This window comes from Camellia sinensis, chromosome 12 (assembly GCF_055761805.1).
Source record: "Camellia sinensis isolate YWXY chromosome 12, ASM5576180v1, whole genome shotgun sequence".
Lineage (NCBI taxonomy): Eukaryota > Viridiplantae > Streptophyta > Magnoliopsida > Ericales > Theaceae > Camellia > Camellia sinensis.
The window spans coordinates 75,456,400-75,482,227 of record NC_138972.1 but is presented as its reverse complement, the minus strand read 5'-3'; the positions used below and the strand labels follow the sequence as shown (position 1 = coordinate 75,482,227).

Sequence of the window (25,828 nt, the reverse complement as noted above, 5' to 3'; positions counted from 1 at the left end):
TGGTGTTATCATTTATAAGAAGCCTACAATTTAAGTGATTCAATTTAGTTAATAGGCTTAAGGGTATATGTGTTATGGACCTAATGTGTAGATACTAGTTGTATAATTTCTATTTCTATAAGGGGCAGAAATAGAAATTAAAACATATTGGTTAAAGTTGGTTTTCATTACCTTTCAGTTTTAAAACCAATAATGGTTAATTTATTGGTTTTCATTACCTTTCAGTTTTAAAACCAATAATGGTTAATTTATTGGTTTTCATTACCTTTCAGTTATGAAAACCAATTACAACCTTTAAAAGGTTATGGTCCCTATTCCTTCCAAAAAAAAGGTGAAAAATAAGAACACTGTTTTGTTTTTCTAAATCCTCTCAAGGAGAAACATAAGGCACCAAAGGGGAAAGGATTAGAAGGCAATAACATAGTCAATATCAAGGTTTTATTGACAATCAGACGCTTCCGTTTAACCGTTCATCGATGGATTCAGGTATGTCATTTTGTCTTGATTTCTTGATGATATACATGGTAAATGATCCGAAACATGAAGTTTCATGTTCTGAAATTTATGTTTACATGATGGTGTTACAGTTCAACTTAATAACATATGTGCATAAATGTTATTTTGTTTCCATAGAACTTGTTAAACTATTTTCTTCCATGATCGTAAGTGTTGTAAGCTACCCTAAAACATGCAACATGATCACACCACACCACAATATTGTTAGAACCCCTTGTACCTTATCACTCTGCAGAAGGTTCTAAACTTTGGAAAAGTTGTGACCTATTAGAGAGAGACATCAAGAGATCTACATAAGGGTGAATTGTATTACCCTTTTCAGGCAATTTAAAATTATCCACACTCATGAATGTCTCAATGCTCACTGAGGGAGAATTTGGGGGAGACAGAGAGAGAAAGAGAGTCATTCAACATGAAAGAATATCAAATATGTTTCTTAAAATTTACTAAGGTTCATATGTTTCTTATCCTATTTGTCAAGGCGGAGGTTGGTCAACAATGGTTTCCATAAGCTCATAAACATTGGTCCATCCTTCACCTTGCTGTGGTGGAGAATATGGAAAATGACCTGTGGCACACTCGAGCAAAACTAACCCCAAGCTCCAAATGTCGCTTCTAGAGCCATATTTGCTTCCACAGATTCTTTCTGTCTACAATACAGAATTGAACATGAACAGCTGTTTAAGTACAACACAAGCATAATAAATTCAATAAAATGTGTTGTTAACTCTCAACCAAGTAATGAAAAAGAAGTATGCTTATCCACAAGTACTCACAGACATATAGTTGTATGTGCCAACAAAAGTATTGGCCTGTCCAGCAGTGCCTTGCAATATTGCACTCACACCAAAGTCAGTAATCTTGACTTCCCCTCTATGGTTTACTAACAAATTAGAGGGTTTTAACTCGCTGTGAATAATGTGCTTTTCATGATGATGATAAGACAAACCCTCGAGCACCTGAATTCAAAATCATGAAAAGAATCATGTAAAGAGTCTTTTAACATGTACGTAATTAGTCATTCTTTAATGAAAATATCAATACAATACGCCGCACCTGATAACAGACGGCAGAAAGATATGACTCTGGAATATTTTTGACCTTTTTTAAAAAAGCTGCTAGTGATCCACCATCCATGTATTCCAAGATTATAGAAATTGCACCATTATCATAGAAAGACTGGTAATAGACAACAACATATGGACATTGTGATGACTGATTAATTTTCAGTTCCTGGGCAATCTGCTTTCGAGCAGACTCTTCAATATTCATTTGAATAACCTAAATGTTAAGAGAATTGATCAGAAGTGACCTTCCCAAAGAGTGGAAAACATCATAGCACATGGTGAAGGGAATACAGATGAAGATACACCCATAGAGCATCAGACTTTCAAGCCAGACCAAAAGAAAGTAAGGCAGGCAACATGATAACACGAAGAAATAAGATATCTACATTTACAATGCAGGTAGAACATATTAGCTGCCTGCACAAACCAATACCAGTTACCAAATCAACCCACCTAGGTTTACTTTAAGCACAAACACATGTTATCAGCATCTTATCGGAGTAGCCAAGTGATAAGCTAATACAAGCTTCCCTTAGGCCAGAGTTTAGAAGCAAAGGTTTGTCTCTTTTCCTTTTTGTGTACCGCTTTCTTGTTTACTATTCCATCTCTTACCTGCTGTAAAATGCTTGATAATGAAACCAATGTGATATGACTGAAATCTGAATGTTGAGCAGATCACTGCACCAGGAAACCAGGATAGAACAGTAGATTTTTAATTGTCTCTCTTTAACAGTAGATTTTTTTTGGAGTGCAGGCATAGTTGTTAAATCGTGAATCAAAATCCTCTTCTATGAATAATGAATTGAACTGAATAGTGAATTCAAAGATTTAGCGACAAGTTAAAAAACAAATAAAAACACATGTTGGCATGTTAAGATTAAAAAAATAATATAAATAAATAAATAAAAGTGAAATGTAGAGATCCAAAAAAAAAAAAAAAAAAAAAAAAAAATCCCCTTAAAGAAAGGAAAAAACAAAACCCAAAATGAAGCCAAGTAATTAATCTTCAACCGGGTCCCTCCATATGAATCCCATTTCTCCTTTCCACTCTATCAAACGATTAGAGCAATAATTAAACCCTAAAGGACGAAGTCTTCTAATTTCCTAACCCATATTAAGTTTAATTTTCCTGTCAATATGAATGATGTTGCTTTTCTATATTTGTGCAATACAATTAGTTTTTCATCCGCATGAAAAATACAATTCATGAACTAACTAAAAACATTAAGACATTTAAGCTCTATTTGTTTTGATTTTTCAAAATCTGTTTTTTACAAAACTTCAAAACTAGTTTGGTAAAAAAAGAAAAAAAAAATGAAAAGTACAAAAAAACACTCATTATTTTCATAAGGTTTTCTCTGTTTTGGGGTGGAAATTGAAGAAGTTTTAACAACTATCCATCTTGATTAAAGAAAGCATATTACATCGGTATATATATATATATACACGTAACTAACTGCACTAACTAATCACTAACAAACACACACTAGCCATACACTAACAAACTAACCATATCTCTTAACAACTCTGTAACAAACTCTGTTATACAATGTAACTAACATACAGCAACATACAACAACCTATACAGCAGCTTAACATACAGCAACATACAGCGACTTATACAGCAGCTGATGAGATATCTTTAGCTGATGAGATATCTTTAGCTGATGATATATCTTTATCAGGCCCCCTCAAACTCAAGGGAGCAGAAGCAACTCTGAGTTTGGAAGTGAGAAAAGAAAACCGAGAAGCCGACAATGGTTTAGTAAAAATATCAGCAAGCTGTGAGGCAGTAGGAACATGACGCAGAAGCAATTTATGAGCTTGAACCTTGTCGCGAACAAAGTGGCAGTCTACTTCGATATGCTTAGACCTGGTATGAAACACAGGGTTGGCAGCCAAAGCAAGGGCAGATTGACTATCACACCAGACAACCGGAATAGAAGATGGAGGAATGAAAAAATCTTGAAGCAACATTTGAAGCCAAGTGAGTTCGGCAGTGGTATTAGCCAGCGCACGATATTCTGCTTCAGTCGATGAACGGGAAACCGTGGGCTGTTTCTTAGAAGACCAAGAGATGAGATTATCACCCAAAAATATACAATAGCCTGAGGTGGAGCGTCTGTCAATATGATCGCCAGCCCAATTTGAATCAGTGTAGGCATGAAGCTGAAGAGAGCTAGGAGTGAAGAAAAGGCCATGAGATAAAGAGCCTTTAATATAGCGCAGAATTCTTTTGACAGCAGAAAAATGTCCAACAGTGGGAGAATGCATGAACTGACAAGCTTGATTGACTGCATAGGACAACTCAGGTCTGGTAATAGTAAGATACTGAAGGCCACCCACAATACTGCGATACAAGAAGGGGTTAGGACAAGGCAAAGAATCAGAAGCAGTGAAGGAAGGCTTGGAAGAAACAGGTGTAGAGCACGGTTTACACCCAATCATGCCAGCCTTAAGAAGCAACTCAGAAGCATATTTGTGTTGATGAAGAAAGAAACCATTATGGTGAGACTGGACAGAGATGCCAAGAAAATAAGAGAGGTCACCTAATTCCTTCATGGAGAAGGCAAGATGCATATGAGATAAAAGAGTTTGGATGTAGATAGCATTGGTACCAGTTAGAAGGATATCATCAACATATATCAAAAGGAAGGTAAGAGAGGAAGAGGTTTTGTGAACAAACAAAGAGGTATCACACTTACTATTTGTAAAACCTTGAGAAAGAAGAAAGGAGGAAAAAGTGGAATACCAAGCGCGAGGAGCTTGTTTCAAGCCATAGAGGGCTTTATGCAGCTTACAGACCAAAGAAGGAGAAGAAGGATCAACAAAGCCGGGGGGTTGTTCCATATAAACTTCTTCGTCAAGCTTGCCATGTAAGAATGCATTGGAAATGTCCAATTGTTTAATGGGCCAATGATGATGCAAGGCCAAGCAAAGGAAAAGGCGAATTGTAGGTTGCTTAGCAACAGGACTGAAGGTGTCCTGAAAATCAACTCCACATTGTTGCAGAAAACCTTTAGCCACAAGGCGAGCTTTGTGACGAGCCACAGTACCATCTGAATTTCGCTTGATCTTAAAAACCCATTTGCATCCAATAGCTTGTTTAGAAGGAGGAAGGGAGACCAAAGACCAAGTGCCTTGTTGTTGAAGAGCAGAATATTCCTCCATCATAGCCTGAAACCAGATGGGAGAAGCAAGAGCAGATGAAGTAGAAAGAGGCTCGGTGGACCCATCAGTGGTCTGAACAGTGAAAGTGGGATGCTTAGTTTTAGATCGGGTTTGCATAGAATGAGTATTGAGGGTAGGAGGAAGAAGAGGAAGAGGTATAGAAATAGAAGTAATAGGTGTAGAAGGAACAAGTGGTATAGGCTGGACGGCAATATCAGCAGAAGAAGCTGCAGCAGCAGCAGGTTGAACTAGAGCAGCAGCACTAGCAGTACCAGCAGGAGAAACAGAACCAGATTGAGTTGAAGCAGAGGGAGGCAGAACAGGAGAAGACAAAGCTGGTGCAGACAGAACTGGAGCTGCTAGACTAGGTGGAGGTGAAGAAGCTGAAGCCGAATGACCTGAAGTAGACTGAGCTGAAGCAGAAGAACTGGGCTGCAGAGAAGACGGGGAGAGAGAAGTAGCAGACCAAAAGAAATTCTGCAGGACAGGTAAAGAAGAAGAGACAGGTACAGATGTAGAAGAGGCAAAAGGAAAAATATGTTCTTCAAATCTAACATGCCTAGAAAGAATGATATGACCAGTGAGAGGATTCAAACACCTATAACCTTTAAATGTAGGATGATATCCAAGAAAAACATGAGGAGTAGATTTAGGAGACAATTTATGAGATGAATAAGGCCGAAGCCATGGAAAACACAAACAACCAAAAACTTTAAGCAAGGAATAATCAGGTGGCTTTTGAAACAATTTCTCAAAAGGAGAACAATTAGAAAGAGTCACACTAGGTAGCCTATTAATCAGAAAATTAGCAGCAGCTACAGCATCAAACCAGTAAGTAAGTGGTAAGGCAGATTGATGTAATAAAGCAATGGCAGTTTCAGTAATATGGAGATGCTTACGTTCTGCTACACCATTTTGTGCTGGTGTATGAGGACAAGAAGACTGATGAAGAATACCATGTGTAGTCATGAAGTTATGCATAGAATGACTATGAAATTCACCACCTCCATCAGATCTCAAAACTTTAAGAGGATAGCCAAATTGTCTTTCAACAAACATTTTAAATTCAGTAAATTTGACATACACCTCACTCTTGTAAGCTAAGGGATAAAGCCAAGTAAAGCGACTAAAATCATCAACAAACACAACATAATATTTGTAAGCAGAGGTAGCACAAGAAACGGGTCCCCAAACATCAGTGTGAATTAAAGCAAGAGGTTGGTTCACAGTCGAATTGGACAGTTTAAATGGTAGTCTATGAGATTTAGACATAGCACAATCAATACAAGAGATGGAAGTTTTATTTTTATTATTGAAGAACAAGTGCTTCTGCAGTAAGTGAAATTTAAAAGCAGAAGGATGCCCCAATCTCTTGTGCCAAGTATCAGCAGATGCAGTAGCATTAACAGTAGTACTATGGAAAGCATGAGGAGAAGTAGATGGTGAGACATGAGTTGACAGGACAGGAAAATGATACAGGCCATTAGCATGATAGCCTTTATGCAGAATGGCCTTGGAATGATTGTCCTGAATGGAAAAAGAAGACTGATCAAATATAACAGAACAATTGTTATCTTTAGCTAGTTGATGAACAGAAAGAAGATTCGAAGAAATATTAGGTACTCGCAAGACCTTATTCAATCGGAAAGAATGATGAGGAGTAGGTAAGATACCTTGGCCAGTATGAGTAATGGGAAGAGAAGAGCCATTACCAATGGTGACTTGTTCTGGACCAGAATATGGCTGATAAGAATGCAAGTGATGAAGATCGTGAGTGATGTGATCAGATGCAGCTGAATCAAGAAACCAAGGACTTGAACATTGAGAGGCTTCATCAGTAGCAGATGCAACAAAAGCTCTAGATGTATGAGGAGCAGAAGAACTATTATGTGGCTGTGGCTGAGAGGTAGATGATGAAGATAATGGTTGAAATTGAGCATCCAACCGATGCCAACATTCCAAAGCCGAATGATTGGATTTGCCACAAATCTGACAGATTAAGCCAGCATTAGGCCTACTACGACCAGGAAAATATGCAGACCTGCCACGATAAGAAGAAGAGTTTGATCTCCCAAACTGAGATCGATTGCCTCTGAAAAATCCTCGAGACTCATTTCGAGAACCACCTCTTCCATGATAGGCTTGAAAACCTCTTGAGGAATTTGGTTCTTTGACTGTAGCATATGCAACAGTTAGATCAGATGACTGTTTAGTCTTTGCTTCAATATGTAAGGCTTCAGAACAGAGTAGAGAAGACAATTCGGCCATTGAAATACTCTCTGATCGAGTGCGAATAGCTGTCTTCATAGCATCATACTCACTCGGAAGTCCATTCAATGTGATGAGCACCACATCCTCATCATCAACAGTAGAAGATGCAAGACTTAATTGATCAACAAGATTTTTAATCTGATGGAGATAGGTCTCCATAGATTCATTCTTCTTTGAAATTGAATTCAGTCTATTTTTGAGTTGATGAATATGTGAACGAGACAATGATGTAAATCTTTTGTCAAGAAATTCCCAAACCTGAGCACTGGTTTGAAGATGATTCACAGATGTGAATATCGCAGGAGATAGTGTGGCTGTAACACAACTAAGCAGGTGCGCATCTAACAGTCTCCATTGAACTGCTTCAGGATTCGGAACTTCAATACCAGATGAATTCTGGATTTTCTCAGCAGGACATAGAAAAGATCCATCAACAATTTTTAATAGATCTGTGGCTCTAAGAATATTCTGCAGTTGGCCTTTCCAAACAATGAAGTTCGTACCATCTAATTTCACTGTAACAAGTGAACTGAGATTCGAGAGCAATACACTCAGATTTGAAGGAATCTGAGGTGTTGTAGGTGTTGTAGATGATGATGCCATTGTTGCTCGTTGGAGCTCACAAGCTCTGATACCATGAAGAAGTTTTAACAACTATCCATCTTGATTAAAGAAAGCATATTACATCAGTATATATATATATACACGTAACTAACTGCACTAACTAATCACTAACAAACACACACTAGCCATACACTAACAAACTAACCATATCTCTTAACAACTCTGTAACAAACTCTGTTATACAATGTAACTAACATACAGCAACATACAACAACCTATACAGCAGCTTAACATACAGCAACATACAGCGACTTATACAGCAGCTGATGAGATATCTTTAGCTGATGAGATATCTTTAGCTGATGATATATCTTTATCAGAAATAATTTTTAAAAAATTAAAAATATCTTTTTTGGTGTTCATGTTTATCAAAATGGTTTCTAATTTTTTTTTACAAGGAAAATACAAAATTAAAAAACAAATTTTGAAAACTCAATCAAATAGAGTCAAAGAGTTCAGTTAATTAGTTTCATTTGAGTTACACCACCCAAACCTTTATGGTCACAATTATCATAATTGAAAAGTTGAAAGGGTAAATTATACTGACCCTTAGGTTTGGAGAAAATACGAGTCTTACAATTTTAACATAATTACATTGAGCTCCTTTATGTTACATGAACTCTTCAAGATAAATTAAATACCCGTGTCGGACAGCCAACACTCGGACAATGGTAGACACTTCTCATATATTTGTATTTAACATCATCTTACATGTATCATTTGTTTTATAATTGGTATAAATGCCTTTTTGACGTTAAATGTTACATATAATACCATTTTATCTTACATAAAAATGATTTTCTTTTGCCGAGCCCAAAAAAAAAAAATATATATATATATATATATAAATGACTTTTTTTCGCAGAGCCCGTGTACCCTTAAATTTGATATTTGATAAGTCCAACCTCTAGACCCGCACCCGCATCCGACACCCATACCCACTTCCATGTAACATCGACTTTTAATTTATATAGCACTTAGCCCCCTTTTCATCAATAATTCGTTAGTCAAATGAATAGAAAAATGTTGTGGTCATTTGTTTAACACTTAAATGTATATTTTTTCTTATTTATCCTTGTGTCTTCATACCATCTGCTTTAGTTCAAATCCATTTAACCTTACTAAAAGGGAGGTAAGTATAATTATATTAAAACTATGGGACTTGTGTTTTTACTAAATCTCAAGACAGAATAGTATACTTTACCCTACTTGAAATGTATTGTTCCATCTTAAAAATAAAAATAAAAAAAGCATTGTAGCATTGTATTGTATACTTGCATCATGCTAGTAACTAGCTCATAGCAAGAATTCTTTTTTTAGTTTCTTATCTTGACATAAAAAAAAAAAACTCTTTACACATTGGAACATGTGAAAAACATTATTTTTACTTGGAATTAAAGGCAAACACCAAAGGAGTTTCAGTCTCTTAAAAATGAGAGTGTTATAGATCTCCCATAGTATAGAAAAGGGGAAGAGGCAAGTAGTAGTACTATATTTTATTAGAACTAATGACCTCAGACTTTGGGAGATTTATTTAGGAGGAGAAAAAAATAATAAAAAATAAAATAAAGGAATTTTTTGTGGTTGTTGAAATTGAAAGGTCACTGAATCATGACTCATAATATTCATGCAACATTTGGATAGATTCAATTCTTGAATATGAAAGACTACCAAATCACATGAATTGTACCCAAATTGTTAGTCGTAAGATTCACGCACAATTCTGAAAGATTCGTTACAAATATAAAATTCAGCCAAAAGATTCAAACCAACTGAATTGAAAGATACATATCATGAATTGTAAGATTCTAACGACTAGGAGTGCAGGTTTAGTATGGAAGTTGTAAAGTACCTTTAAAGCAAAAAATTGACCGGTCCATTTGTGTTGCACTAATCGCACAATTCCACCATTTCCCTTTCCAATGACTTTAATTGCATCAAAGTCAGCCAAGCTTATCTGGTTATCTGATGGCTGTATAAGCGGTGGCTGAACAGACATTCACATACAAATAAAACAATTAGAAAATTTCCAAAGCTGGAATGTGCTCATAGATATGCAATTATATCCCTATTTTCAAAATCACACTATCAAAAAGCTATAGGTTCGATGCCAATACGAACAGTTAGTTTAAATTTCAGTATTTACATCTATCAGATAATTTTTCATTTTTTTTATTTTGATAAATAAACATACTTAATTAAAACATCTACCAGATAATTTAGCCAAGTTCCAAATCAGAAAATGCCTACCAAAGCAATCACTTTCTGGGACAATTTACTTTAGAGGGAGAAATAAACAGGCAATTTTCTATAGAAAAATATTGGGGAAATTGCAAATCAGTGGAAAGACCCAAAAAAACTGCAAAATCATGGAAAAGTTTATCACTTCAATTATTAAAGTTGATAAGTTTACCATTCATTTGCAATTTATTTTTGATCTTTCAACTGAATTGCAATTTCCCTAAAAATATTTATAAACGGAATTATTGATACACTTGTCAATATCACCAAATTTGAAACAAAAATGAAAATGACAAGAAAAATTACATTTGTGAATTAGTGTGTCTAATGAAGAAAAACAGAGAGGGTTGAATTGAAGAGGGGGTGTACCAACCAGAGCTCTTCGGCTACAACAGCGGAATCGGCTAACATACGCCTGGTGCGGTGGCTCCGATAAACCTTCTGCATCCACATGGCGGCAGCACTCGACTCGGTATTATTCGGCACTTCACCAGCGCCACTCATATCACCATTGTTTGTCATTCCGGCCGCCGCCGCCGGAGAGTCGAAACCTCTGCTTAGGACGATCGCCAGAGATAGTTGTTGGGAAGCAGCGTGAGAGAAAATCTTGATGGAGTTGTAAGAGAATGGTGGTTTGGAATTGAGATCCAAGTTCGAAAGGCTTTGAGTATCGATGATCTCCATTACTCAAACAAACCCTACAAATTCTCTGTGTGACAGAGAGAGACAGAGGGACAGCAAGAGAGAAAGAACCGCATGTGAAGAAGTAATAGATTTGGGCAAAAATTTAGGCGCCAATATGAAATATTTCCCAGAAAAATTTTGAACACATCCGCGACTAAATTTTAGTCGCTGAAGATAGGTTACCAAAGATTAAAAAAAAAAAAAATTATTTGGTGACTAAAATAATTTTTTGTCACTGAAAGTAAGATTTTGGCGACTAAAACTTTAGTCGCTAAAGAGGAAAAATAATTTTTTTATTTTCCATTCGGCGACTAAATATTTTAGCAGCCAAAAGTTAATATACAGTGACTATTTTTTTTTTTTTTTGTCGTTGAAAGTAAGATTTTGGTGACTAAAATTTAGTCGCCAAAGAGAAAAAATATTTTTTTTTTATTTCCCATTCGGCGTCTAAATATTTTAGTAGCCAAAAGTCAATATACAGCGATTAAATTTTTTTTTTTGTCGCCAATTCTGGCATTTTTAGCGATTAAATTTTTTTTTAGTCGCCAATAATGAGTATACCCCGACTAAAAAAAATTAGTAGCTAAATATTTTACTTTTGGCGACTAAAAAAAATGTTAGTCGCAAATTCCATAACTTTTGGCTATTAAATTTTTTTTGGTCGCCAATTTTGGTCGCCAAAGGTGCATTTTGTTGTAGTGTTAGTACCACAATGGGTTTATCTTGTTTGAAAGAGATGTTTATATGTTTGCAATGCTATGTGATAACATGTTTATGTGATTGTATAGGTATGAGATTTAATTTCTAGAATGTTGATTGAGTCTACGGGTTTCTAGAAGTCCTATTAAAAGAGAACTTGATCACTGCTATTTCTAATTGGAACTCTGGCAACGCCACATGACGGTCATTATCCGGATATGAAATTCGTATATGTTTATGTAACAAAGTGCTTATGTGGAGTGAATTATTGTTGTCCATCACATTAGGACTCGAGTGAGTTAACTTCGGCACATTTGTAAATGTGCTAATCTCTTGTGTTACCTTCATTAGGATGTTAGGATGTGGTGGTGGTAGGCGTGGTAGGCGTGGTAGGCATGAGGTGCCTTTACCGGATGAAGTTTTGGCACAGGAAGAAGGGGTTGGTCAGGCCGATGTGGCCGAACCAATTGGTCAATAGGCCATAGGCGCCTTAGCTTACGAAATGGCTGGAGCATTGCGGGAATCCATGGACATTCTCAGAGCTGAGAATCAATTCCAGGCCTAAGTAGCTGAGGCAAGATCGTCTTTCTTGAAGCGAGAGTTTTTCTGGTTAAATCCACATGAGTTTGTGGGTGATCCCAAGGAGCCACTGAAGGCAGATAGGTGGCTAAAGAAAATAGTGAAAATGATCAAGATGCTTGGCATCGAGGATGACCAGCTGCGAGTGAACTTGGCATCTTTCCAATTGAAGGGAGATGCAGGTCAGTGGTGGAAGTGTAGGCACATTGGGGTGACTTGGGAGGCTTTTGTCAGCGCCTTCCTGGACAAGTTTCTACCTCCCACTATTAGGGAGAAGTTGAGAGACTAGTTTTCCAAGATGGTGCGGTTGAACACTCCGGTAGCCAAGTTTGAGGCCACGTTTACTAGCCTCTCTAGGTTTGTACTAGAGTTAGTGATGACCGAGGAGGGCCGTTGTTTGGAGTTCGAGAAGAGGTTGAGGATTGGGCTCATGTTCAAAGTGGGCAGGTCAATGATTAGAGATTATGGATGCCTTGTGGAGACAGCGACTCATTTTGAGACCGTAATGCACATAGAGGAGGAGGGGATGAGGGGCTCCAGGAAGAGTCAAGATATTCAGGGGGACAGTAAGAGGCAGAGGGGTCCTACCTCACAGCAGTCCTAGGGAGCTTAATTGAGGTCCACTTTTCCAGTGCCGAGTTCAGGTTTTGAGAGAGGTGGTCAGGGAGATATCACTTGTTACAAGTATGCCCAATTGGGCCACAAGTCTCTAGCTTGCCTGCAGAGAGGAGGAGGGCAACGACCTGCATTTTCTTTAGCTTGCTCTCAGAGCTAGAGTTAGGGGAGAGGGCAGCCACTCACTTGTTATTAGTGTGGGCAGGTAGGGCACATGAAGAGATTTTGCCCTCAGTTGGGTGGCACACCCGGTGCGTCTAGTTCGAGGCAAACACAGTGCCACCAGCCTGCACAGTTAGCACAGGCTTCGAGGGCCAATCAGGGAGCCTCTTCGGCTTAGTCAGTGCATCAGGCTTATGCTCAGAGGGGTGAGCAGGTTGAGCAAAGACCTACTGTCATGACCCCAACCTACCTCTATGGATTAGAGTCATAACCGGTAAGTAATCACAAGATTACCTGCGACCTTAGTCAAAAATCAAAACGTATTTAAGAATAGGGGGCCAAATTGCGGAAGAAATTTTTTTAAGATTGTCCGTTGAGCTGTGCATACATGGCTTAACCACATATTCATACATTCACATAATAACTCACACTATATGCACATTCACATTAAGTATGTCATACATACACCCAGGATTATTCAAAACCAATGTTAACAAAAATTCAGATTATACACCAGTTTAGTCAAGGTTGGTCATACATGACCACAAAGGTTCAAAGAGCAGTGAAGCAAAAGCAAGGCCTCTTGTGTGAGGCGACTCTGGTTAATCTCTCAAAACATGGTTTCTCATCGCTCACTAGGGCTGGGCTACACCTCCCGCTGTTCACCTACGTGCATAAATATAAATAGTGAGTTAATGCCTAGTGAATAATATCAGCGTAAAGAGGTTAATGAATGAGATTCGTTCATAAATAAGTTATACTTATAATTTAAACATTCGAACTACTATTCCCGTTCATGTCAGATTTATAGATCATAGCAAGGCAGAACGACTCGGGTCCAAAACATCATATTCCTATACATAACGACCTCAGGTCCAATTCACACTCAAAATGACCTCAGGTCCATTGTATATGGAATGACCTTAGGTCCATTCAAACAAAACGACCTTGGGTCCAATACTAATTCATAGACCAACTTCAGATCTAATGGATCCATGTACCAATAACCATCGGTCTTTTGTATCATAATGCTAAACGACCTTGGATCCAACATTCTCATATTCATAACTATGTGCATAAAATTATGTTCACATCCGTATTCATACTCAAAACGACCTTTGGTCTAATCAATTCTTTATTCAAAACGACCTTTGGTCCATTCATCAATCACACAAAACGGCCTTCGGCCTAATTCATGCATAAGATGCCTTTTAGTCTATCTTGTTAAACATTCCAAATGGCCTCAGGCCCAATTTATGTCCTTGTCAAATATACCAAATGGCCTTAGGCCCATTTTTCATTTTCACAACATCCATTTTACAGATTCTTTCACGAAACGAGCGGATAGATTATTCATTCATAACACAATTTCATAAATTTAGAAATTACCACGTAAGCAACATTTAGGAAATAGTACATAAATAGAAATATCTTTATTAAGATATTACTCACAGTGATCCGGGGCTTGATTCGCCCTTGCGCTTGACCCTATATAATTCATAACACATTGGGTCATAATTCAATTCATTCCGTTCTTTTCGTATAATGTTCTTAGGCTTCTTTCATGCTCTTTAATTCATTTAGAATGTCCAATGCATGTCTAAGAGTTCTTAGAAGTGAAAGAGAATGGAAAACAAAACATAAAATGCCTTTAAAAAATTTCTGAAACAGGGTCCTCCGCTCGAGCACAGCTTTGGTCGCTCGAGCGGACCCTTTTGGTCTGCAAAACTTCTAGTTGCTTTTAATTTACACTCGAGCGAGACTTTTGACGCTCGAGTGCAGATTCGTCTGCTCGAGCCACCATGTTATTTCTGCAAAACTTCTGGGAGCTACAATTTCACACTCAAGCGAGGCTTTCCTCGCTCGAGCGAACAAGCCGAATTCTAGGTTTTCCAGAATTCTGTTTGGAGTTCAAACTTGATGTTCAAGGGTCCAAAGCTTGCAAGTTGATGCCAAAACATGGAAAACCATTATAGGACATGAGAATATGGATAATTAAGACCAATTACTCAAAATCATGAACCATTGTCCCAAATTCAAGCTTAAATCATAAGGTTGAAACTATGCACGAGATGAATTGCACTCTTTTCTTTTCAAATCTTCCCAAAACTCTCATGCATGAGATGAAAAGTAGCAAGACTATGAAACATCACCAAAAATGACAAATATCGCTTCATACATGAGGGTAATTCCATGAAATTCAAGCTCAACTTGGTGATTCATGCATGCATGTACACAATTCAACTCAAATTTTCCGTTTCAAAGAGATTCATACTTTCTTTGTACAATTACATTCAAATGAACTCAAGAATTAGGTGAATTCAACTTCTACATTTTCTTATTACAAGAATCAAGGTTGACAATCATACCTATAGCTTGAATTTAAGTGTATTCTAGCTCAATTTTCCAATTCTCCTTCAATTCTCTGAGCTTTGAGTCTAAGTCTTCAATTTTGTGTTCTTTCTCTCTCTAATCGTCTCTTCCTCTCTCTATATTCTTCTTGGTTGATTTGAGCTCAAAGAAGATGAGTTTCATCTCATGTCTCCGTATATATATAGTAGTGATTAGCTTATAACACAAATCTTGGATTAAGTCTCGTAATTATACATAAGATCATTTAATCAAAGACTCACTTATTTAATTTAATCTAATTATTCTGATCCAAATCAATTTCTAATTAAATTTTATCATAGGCTCTAAAAATTTTGCTAATTACGATAGTACGATTAATTTAGGTTTTTGATGCCTTTACAGCCCTCAATTTAAATTTTATAATAGAAAATCAAACAGATTTTCCTATGGTGAACAGATAGAATTTTAGAAACGCATATAATCATATAATTAACATTCAAAATCATATCAAGCTCATAATTATAAGCATGGTTAAGATTAATTAGCATAACACAGAGTTGGTTTGTCATATTTTTTCCCTTTTTAGGAAGTTTGGTTCCCCAAACTTATGTTACCTTCTGTTGGAAACAAATATGGGTAGTATTGTCGCATTTCTTCTTCTTTCTCCCACGTGGCATCCTTACCATAATGTTTTTTTCGTTCCACTTTCGCCATTGGAATAGATTTGTTCCTTAGCTGCTTTACCTGTCGGTCGATAATCCGTTCTGGCCATTCCCCGTACTCTATGTTTTTATCAAGTGCTATTCGATGATAGTCAATCACGTGGAACAGATCTCAGAGATAGCCTCTTAACATTGATACATGAAATGGGTTGTGCATTTGTTCCATTCCTGGCGGTAAAGCAACTCTATAAGCAACCGGGCCAAGCCTTTCTAGAATTTGGAATGGCCCAATGTAACGAGGTGATAGTTTACCTTTTTTACCGAATCTTAATTGGCCTTTCATCGGATTCACATGGATGAACACATGATCACCAACCTCATACTCAAGGGACCGTCTTCTAACATCTACATAACTCTTCTATCGGCTCTGAGTTGTCTTAAGCCTTTGTTGAATGGTTTTGATTTTATCAGTAGTTATTTGCATAAGCTTGGGCCCAAGCAAGACTTTATCCCCAACTTCAGTCCAGCATACTGGAAATCTATATTTTCGGCCATACAGAGCTTCATACGGTGCCATGCCAATGCTAAAGTGAAAACTATTATTATACGTAAATTTGGCTAATGGTAGATAAGTCTCCCAACTCCCTTGAAAATCCAACGCACACATTCGGAGCATATCTTGTACAGTCTGTATAGTTCGTTCTGATTTCCCATCAGTTTGTGGATGGAATGTTGTACTAAGCCTTAACTCTATTCCCATTGTTGCTTCAAGACTCTTCCAAAATCTAGATATAAATTTCGGATCTCTATTCGACACAATAGACACCAGAACTCCATGTAAACAAACAATTTCATCAACATAAATTGTAGCTAATCAGTATGCATCATACATAGATTTCACAGGCAAAAAGTGTGCAGATTTAGTCAGTCTATCAACTATAACCCAAATGGAATCCATACTTCTAGGTGTCCGAGGTAGGCCAATAGCAAAATCCATGGTTATATGCTCCCATTTCCATTCTGGAATAGGGAGAGGTTGGAGTAGACCAACTAGTTTCTTGTGTTCAGCCTTAACTTGCTGACACTGAAGACATTTAGATACATACTTTGCGATCTCACGTTTCATATTTGGCCACCAATAACTCTGCTTCAAGTCTTGATACATCTTGTTGTTACCCAGATGCATAGCAAACATTGATTTATGGGCTTCATCAAGAATTCTCCTCTTCAACTCGGGGACATTCGTAACACACAATCTGTTTTGAAATTTCAACACTTTATTTGTAACATTATATCCCGGTTTTGGATTTGCTTCAAATTCATCAACTATCTTTTTGAGGAATTCATCCTCCTTTTATTTCTATTTAATCTCATCGATGATTGCCTGTTCGATTGACATGGCAGCTATTAACCCGCCCTACTCATGTAATACCATTTTAATCTCGGATTTCTCAAAATCTTGCAGGATCTCTTTCTGTTCAGTAAGTAGGCAAGCAAATTTCCTATCGATTTTCTACTCAAGGCATCAGCAACTATATTGGCTTTCCCAGGGTGATACTGAATCTGAAGGTCATAGTCTTTTATTAGTTCAAGCCACCTTCTCTGCCGCATGTTCAACTCTTTTTGAGTAAAGAAATACTTCAAACTTTTGTGATATGTATAAACTTCGCATTTTGCCCCATACAAGTAATGCCGCCAAAGTTTTAGAGCAAACACAACTGCGGCCAATTCCAGGTCATGCGTTGGGTAGTTCTTCTTATGTGGTCTCAATTGCTGAGAGGCATAAGCAATTACCCCGTCCATCCTGCATTAACACACACCCTAGACCCTTATAAGATGCAACACTGAAAATCACAAAGTTTTCCGTACCTGTGGGCAGTGTTAGCACTGGTGCAGTCGTCAATTTTGTTCTCAGTTCTTGGAAGGCAGGTTCTCTTTCATCATTCCATTCAAAGAGTTGCCCCTTGCATGTCAATTGAGTGAGGGGCACAGTTATTTTGGAAAAGTTCTTGACAAACCTTCTATAATACCCAGCTAAGCCCATGAAATTGCGGACTTCAGTTACATTTGTTGGTGTAGGCCAATTTATAATTGCCTCAATCTTCTGTGGGTCTACTGAAATCCCATCTCTGTTAATGATGTGCCCTAAGAAAACAACTTCATCTAACCAAAATTCACATTTCGTAAGTTTGGCAAATAATTTCTTCTCTCTAAGCATTTGCAAGACAGTTCTCAAATATTGTTCATGTTTAAGTCTTCCCTTTGAATATATTAAGATATCATCAATAAAAATCACAACAAATTCGTCAAGGTAAGGCTTAAAAGTTAGATTCATAAGATCCATAAATACTACAAGGACGTTAGTCACTTCAAACGGCATAATAAGAAATTCATAGTGACCATACCTCGTTCTGAATACAGTTTTCTCAACATCTTCTGCCTTCACCTTCAACTAGTGGTAGTCAGATCTCAAATCAATTTTTGAAAAGACTTGTGAACCCTAAAACTGATCAAATAAATCGTCAATTCGGGGCAATGGATATTTATTTTTGAACATTACCTTGTTAAGTTCCCGGTAGTCAAAGCACAAACGTAAGGTTCCGTCTTTCTTCTTTACAAACAACATGGGAGCGCCCTATGGCGAAGTGCTTGGTCGAATAAACCCTTTATCTAATAGGTTCTGCAACTGTTCTTTCTGTTCTTTCATTTCAGGAGTGGACATTCCATAGGGAGCTTTTGAGATAGGCTGGGTGCCGTTGGCAACATCAATGGCAAACTCTATTTCTTTTTCTACTAATCCACCTGGCAATTCATCAGGAAATACATTCGGAAATTCTCGAACAATAGGAATATTATTCAATTCAACATTCATGGATTGTTCGGACAACACACTACACAAGTATCCCTGACATCCTTTCCTGATCAATTTACATGTTTTCATTGCAGATATCAAATAAGGTGGAGGCACTACCCCATTTCTCACAAATTCAAATTGAACATGCCCTGGTGGTTTAAACACAACCCGTTTTGTCATACAATTAATAGTGGCACAATATTTCGATAGCCAATCCATACCAAGAATTATATCAAAGTGTCAAATATCTAAGGGTAATAAATCCATATACAGAATAGTATGGCTAATTCGTATGTCACAAACACGATACACAGATGCACATAATATGGATTCCCTGGATGAAGCAGATACACATAGCAAATATGGCAATGTTTCTAGGGGTCTAGTCAATCTAGATGCAAATATAGTAGACACAAAGGAATGTGTTGAGCCGGAATCAATTAACATGAAAGCATCTTGATTGCATATAGAAATAGTACCTGAGACAACGGCTTCAGTGTTCCGTGTGTCACTTGGGACAAGTGCAAAAACTCTCCCTTGCCTCATTGTGTCTCTAGTGGCAGCAGGCCTCGTAGTATTGCCCGGCTTTGGGATAGATCCTGTCGAACTAACAGCTGGTCTCCCATCTTTTTGTTGTTCAGTTCGGTTGCAATCCCTTGCCATATGCCCCATTTCCCCACATCTATAACATGCCCCAGAGATACGCTAACAAACTCCATGGTGCCTCTTACCACATTGAGTACATATTGGCACCATGTTCTTGGTGGAGCTCGAAGTACTTGAGGACCCCGTGTTTTGTTTCTTTGATAGTTTCTTTCCTGAGAAAAAGCCTTGTCTTTTAACCTTCTAGTTGGCTGGTGGCTTGCCTCGGCTGGCCATGTTAGTTTCTGACATTAAGGCTCTGTCTAACACATCAACATAGGTGGACAATTTCAGCACATTCACCCTTTTCCGAATGTCATTGCGAAGACCACTTTCAAACTTCCTCGCCTTTTATAGTCGGTGTCAACCATGTGTGGGGTGAATCTAGCCAACTCGGTGAACTTGGCTTCATATTCTACCACGGTCATATTGCTTTGCCTTAACCTTTCAAATTCTGACATCTATCTATCACGAACGCAGTGAGGGAAGTATTTCTCGTAAAAGAGTACAAGAAACTGTGTCCAATCAATGCCCCTGTTATCATCACGGACTAGCATCCACCACTTTCTCGCTTTATCTTCTAATGTGAAAGTGGCCAATTGTACTTTTTGTGTCTCCAGACATGGAAATACCTCAAATAATTTTTTAATACCAAGGACCCAAGCTTCTTCCTTCAATGGGTCTACACCTCCATGGAACATCGATGGCTTCATTTTCTTGAATTTTTTAGTGAGGGCTATTGTTCGGTCATCATTTTGCATATCCGGTATAGGTTGTACCGGAGGCGGGGGTTGCGGACGTTGCCACTGTTGTTGCCATTGCTGCTGTTGCCTTAGCATTTTTGCCATGTCTTGTATCATTCTTTCCATTCGGTCTAGTTGAGTAGCGGAGGCTTCTTCTAGCTCATCGGTTCTTGTTCTCACCATTATCTAATGAGACTTGCATTATATTTCACATAGAAAATATGCACAATATTCATATACAAAAGAGCACATTCAAGCAATTAGGCAACAGTTATATACATCATACAGTTGCATACTTCAAATCACGTAGCAATTCCTCATTGTATCCAAGCATACAATTATCACATGAATGCAACTTAGATCTTTTCTAGACACTCTATTGCTCATTTGGACAAGTGTGTGAGTTGTTACTCATGCTCTGATGCCACTCTGTCATGACCCCAACTTGCCCCTATGGATTAGAGTCATAACCGGCCAGTAATCATGAGATTACCTACGGCCTTAGTCAAAAATCAAAACGTATTTAATAATAGGGGGCCAAATTGTGGAAGAAATTTTTTTAAGATTGTCCATTGAGCTGTGCATACATAGCTTAACCACACACTCATACATTCACATAATAACTCACACTATATGCACATTCACATTAAGTATGTCATACATACACCCAGGATTATTCAAAACCAGTGTTAACAAAAATTCAGATTATACACCAATTTAGTTAAAGTTGGTCATACATGACCACAAAGGTTCAAAGAGCAGTGAAGCAAAAGCAAGGCCTCTTGCGTGAGGCGACTCTGGTTAATCTCTCAAAACGTGGTTTCTCATCGCTCACTGGGGCTGGGCTACACATCCCGCTGTTCACCTACATACATAAATATAAATAGTGAGCTAATGCCTATTGAATAATATCGGAGTAAAGAGGTTAATGAATGAGATTCGTTCATAAATAAGTTATACTTATAATTTAAACATTCGAGCTACTATTCTCGTTCATGTCAGATTTATAGATCATAGCAAGGCAAAATGACCTCGGGCCCAAAACATCATATTCATATACATAACGACCTCAGGTCCAATTCACTCAAAACGACCTCAGGTCCATTGTATACGAAACGACCTTGGGTCCATTTAAACAAAACGATCTCGGGTCCAATATTCATTCATAGACCAACTTCAGGTCTAATGGATCCATGTACCAATAACCATCGGTCCTTTGTATCATAATACTAAATGACCTTGGATCCAACATTCTCATATTCATAGCTATGCGCATATAATTATGGTCACATTCGTATTCATACTTAAAATGACCTTTGGTCTAATCAATTCTTTATTCAAAACGACCTTTGGTCCATTCATCAATCATACAAAACGGCCTTCGACCCAATTCATGCATAAGATGCATTTTAGTCTATCTTGTTAAACATTCCAAACGGCCTTAGGCCCAATTTATGTCCTTGTCAAATATACCAAATGGCCTTAGGCCCATTTTTCATTTTCACAACATCTACTTTACATATTCTTTCCCGAAACGGGCGGATAGAATACACATTCATAACACAATTTCATAAATTTATTAATTGCCACGTAGGCAACATTTAGGAAATAGTACATATACAAAAATATCTTTACTAAGATATTACTCATAGTGATCCGGTGCTTGATTTGCCCTTGCGCTTGACCCTACATAATTCATAACATATTGGGTCATAATTCAATTCATTCTGTTCTTTAAGTCGTATAATGTTCTTAGGCTTCTTTCATGCTCTTTAATTCATTTAGAATGTCCAATGCATGCCTAAGAGTTCTTAGAAGTGAAAGAGAATGGAAAACAAAACATAAAATGCCTTTACAAAATTTCTGAAACAGGGTCCTCCGCTCGAGCGCAGCTTTGGTCGCTTGTGCGGATCCTTTTGGTCTGCAAAACTTCTGGTTGCTTTTAATTTATGCTCGAGCGAGGCTTTTGATGCTTGAGCAAGGAGTCACGCTAGGCAGGGTACGCTTGAGCGCAGATTTGTCTGCTCGAGCCACCGTGTTATTTCTGCAAAACTTCTGGGAACTACAATTTCACACTCGAGCGAGGCTTTCCTCGCTTGAGCGGACAAGCCGAATTTTGGGTTTTCCAGAATTCTGTTTGAAGTTCAAACTTGATGTTCAAGGGTCCAAAGCTTGCAAGTTGATGCCAAAACATGGAAAACCATTATAGGACATGAGAATATGGATAATTAAGACCAATTACTCAAAATCATGAACCATTGTCCCAAATTCATGCTTAAATCATAAGGCTGAAACTATGCATGAGATGAATTGCACTCTTTTCTTTTCAAATCTTCTCAAAACTCTCATGCATGAGATGAAAAGTAGCAAGACAATGAAACATCAGCAAAAATGTCAAATATAGCTTCACGCATGAGGATAATTCCATGAAATTCAAGCTCAACTTGGTGATTTATGCATGCATGTACACAATTCAACTCAACATTTCCATTTCAAAGAGATTCATACTTTCTTTGTACAATTACATTCAAATGAACTCAAGAATTAGGTGAATTCAACTTCTACATATTCTTATTACAAGAATCAAGGTTGACAATCATACCTATAGCTTGAATTTAAGTGTATTCTAGCTCAATTTTCCAATTCTCCTTCAATTCTCCAAGCTTTGAGTCTAAGTCTTCAATTTTGTGTTCTCTCTCTCTCTCTAATCGTCTCTCCCTCTCTCTATATTCTTTTTGGCTGATTTGAGCTCAAAGAAAATAAGTTTCATCTCATGTTTCCGTATATATATAGTGGCGATTAGCTTATAACACAAATCTTGGATTAAGTCTCCTAATTATACATAAGATAATTTAATCAAAGGCTTACTTATTTAATTTAATCTAATTATTCTGATCCGAATCAATTTCTATTTAAATTTTATCATAGGCTCTAAAAATTTTGCTAATTACAATGGTACGATTAATTTAGGTTTCTGATGCCTCTACGGCCCTCAATTTAAATTTTATAACAGAAAATCAAACAAATTTTCCTACAGTGAACAGATAGAATTTTAGAAATGCATAGAATCATATAATTAACATTCAAAATCATATCAAGCTCATAATTATAAGCATGGTTAAGATTAATTAGCATAACACAGAGTTGGGTTGTCACATTTACAAGGCGTGTGTATGCTGTTACCGTGCCAGATCTAGTACCAGTGCCTTCAGTAGTGAGAGGTATCTTCTTATTTTGCAGTTCAGTTGCTAATGTGTTGATTGATTCTGGTGCATCCCATTCATTATTTCGTCTGCATTTGCATCGATTTTGGGGTTAGAGTTGGCTCAGTTAACATCTCCTATCTGTATAGAATCACCTGTTGGTGGTGAGGTTACTTTAAAATAGGGGTGTCAGGGTTGTGATATAGAGGTTGCCAGTCACCGACTTTCGTTTACATTTGTGTTGATTGATATGTCTAGTTTCAACGTTATATTGGGTATAGATTGGTTGTCATCCTATTGGGCTATTATAGATTATTACCGTCAGAGGGTTACTGTATGTACTTTGAGCGGTGATTGCTTTTATTTCTTGGGGGACCGGGTTGATAGTACTTATCACTGATGTATGATCCGCGTGGGCGGAGTGAGCTTAGTTGCCTTCTTTCCAACTTCTTGAGTGTTGAGTCTGATGAAGTCCGAGTTGAGTTGCTAAGGGTAGTTTGTGAATACCTGGATTTTTTTCTAGGAGACCTTACCAATTTATCGCCTTATCGAAAGATTGAGTTCCTTATTGCTTAGGGCCTGGCACGACACCAATTTCTATGGCACTGTATAGATTTGTGCCTGTTGAATTGAGTGAGTTGAAGATTCAACTCCAAGAATTATGAGATAAAGGTTTTATCCGCCCTAGTACTTCGCGTTGGGGAGCACCGATTCTTTTTGCCAAAAAGAAAGATGGTGCGCTGCGACTTTGTATAGATTATTGGAAGTTGAATCAGGTAACTGTTAAGAACAAGTACCCAATACCTCGTATAGAGGATTTGTTTGATCGGTTGAAGGGGTCTTGTTACTTCTCTAAGATAGACCTAAGATCGGGTTATCACCAGTTGAGAGTAAGGGAGGAGGATATCCTGAATGTATGTGGTATGGCCATTACGAGTTTTTAGTGATGCCATTTGGGCTAACCAATGCACCAACTATGTTTATAGATTTGATGAACCGTATCTTCCATGAGTTCTTAGACCGTTTTGTGGTCGTCATTGTGGACGACATCTTGATTTACTCACCCTCTGAGGAGGAGCACGAGGAACACTTGTGAGTGGTACTTGAGTTTTTTAGAGCCCACAAACTATATGTTAAGTTTGGAAAATGTGAATTTTGGTTGAGGGAAGTTAAATTCTTAGGCCATGTAGCATTCGAGAAAGCGGTGACTGTATATTCATCCAAGATAGAGGCAGTGCAAGATTTGAAGAATGCTTTTGAGATTTGTAGTTTCTTAGGGTTGGTCGAGTATTACCGTCGGTTTACGAAAGATTTCTCTAGATTAGCTTCACCGTTAGCTAGGCTAACGAGGAAAATAAAACTTGTGAGAAGTCTTTTCAGGAGCTTAAGGTTAGACTTATCACGGCTCTGGTATTGATTATTCCAGAGAGGGGTTTGGGCTATTCAGTGTATTGTGATGCCTCACGGGAAGGTTTGGGTTGTGTGTTGATGCAAGACGGGAAGGTAGTAGCCTATGGCTCGCGACAGTTGACAACTCATGAGAGGAGCTATCCTACCCATGACCTAGAGTTAGCAGCGGTAATTTTTTCCTTAAAGATTTGGAGGCATTATTTGTATGGTGAGAAGTTTGAAGTGTTTTCTGATCATAAGAGTCTAAAATATTTGTTTACACAGAAAGACTTGAATCTAAGGCAGATGAGGTGAATGGAGTTTACAGAGGATTATGATTTTGAGTTACATTATCATTTGGGAAAAGCTAATATTTTGGCCGATGCTTGGGGTAGGAAATCCATTAGCAATGTAGCTTGTATTGCCATCTGGAAATGGGAGATGTTGAGTGCCATTGGGGAGTTTGACTTGCATCTTGGCGAGTTTATTGAGTTTGCGATCTTGTTTTCGATAGTTGTCCAACCTATACTTGTGAACTGAGTAATTGAAGCACAGAAGGGTGACCTTGAGGTAGAATCCCTTCAGGAGAAAATCTCCAATGGGAAGGTGGAGAAAGGCTTGAATGTGTATCCTGACTTGAGTGTGAGATATCGTGATTGGCTATTCGTACCAGAGTCTTGTCAAGAGGAAGTACTCTGAGAGTTTCACCATTCATGCCTTACGGTGCATTCGGGAGGCACAAAGATGTATCGCGACCTTAGTCGTTAGTTTTGGTGGAGGGGAACGAAGAAGGATGTAGCCATGTTTGTATCGAGGTGCCTTACTTGTCAACAAGCGAAGGCTGAGCATCAGAGGCTAGCGGGTTTGTTACAACCCTTGCCTATGGCCGAGTGGAAGTGGGAGCATGTCACGATGGATTTTGTTGTGGGCCTTCCGAGGACTTAACGGGGTAATGATGCAATTTGGGTGGTAGTTGATTGATTGACCAAGTCGGTGCACTTTGGCCCCGTTTGGTAGAGCTGTGGGAAAGTGATTATAGCTTATACCTTAACAGCTTATAGCTTATAACTGTGAACATAAGTTAATTTTTGACTTATAAATTAAGTTTCTCCTCCCCACTCAAAGAATAAGTTGATTTTTGACTTACAAAAAGCTATAAGCTGTATTGTTAAGCTGAACCAAACGCATCAAAATAGCTTAAATTAAGCTAAAAGCTAAAATAAGCCGGAAATAAGCCCTACCAAACAGGGCCATTATACCCATGCGTGTGAGTGACTCGGTAGATTATCTTGCCGACCTTTACATTAGGGACATAGTGAGGTTGCACGGAGTCCTTGTGATGATTGTTTCAGAT

At 37.9% G+C, this 25,828-nt stretch overlaps 1 protein-coding gene and 1 pseudogene across 1 annotated transcript; both read right to left on the bottom strand.

Annotated features, from left to right (window-relative positions):
* Window positions 1–992: 992 nt before the first annotated feature.
* LOC145804186 (mitogen-activated protein kinase kinase SIPKK-like) lies at window positions 993–10,390 on the bottom strand. Its single transcript, XM_082897926.1, has 5 exons — window positions 10,264–10,390; window positions 9,502–9,636; window positions 1,573–1,797; window positions 1,293–1,475; window positions 993–1,166 (listed from the first exon to the last, which is right to left on the bottom strand). The coding sequence occupies exons 3-5, from the start codon at window positions 1,786–1,788 to the stop codon at window positions 993–995; spliced, it is 573 nt and encodes a 190-aa protein (XP_082754052.1). The 5' UTR covers window positions 1,789–1,797; window positions 9,502–9,636; window positions 10,264–10,390.
* Window positions 10,391–17,399: 7,009 nt separating this feature from the next.
* LOC145803669 (putative mitochondrial protein AtMg00860 pseudogene) lies at window positions 17,400–18,023 on the bottom strand (annotated as a pseudogene).
* Window positions 18,024–25,828: the final 7,805 nt, after the last annotated feature.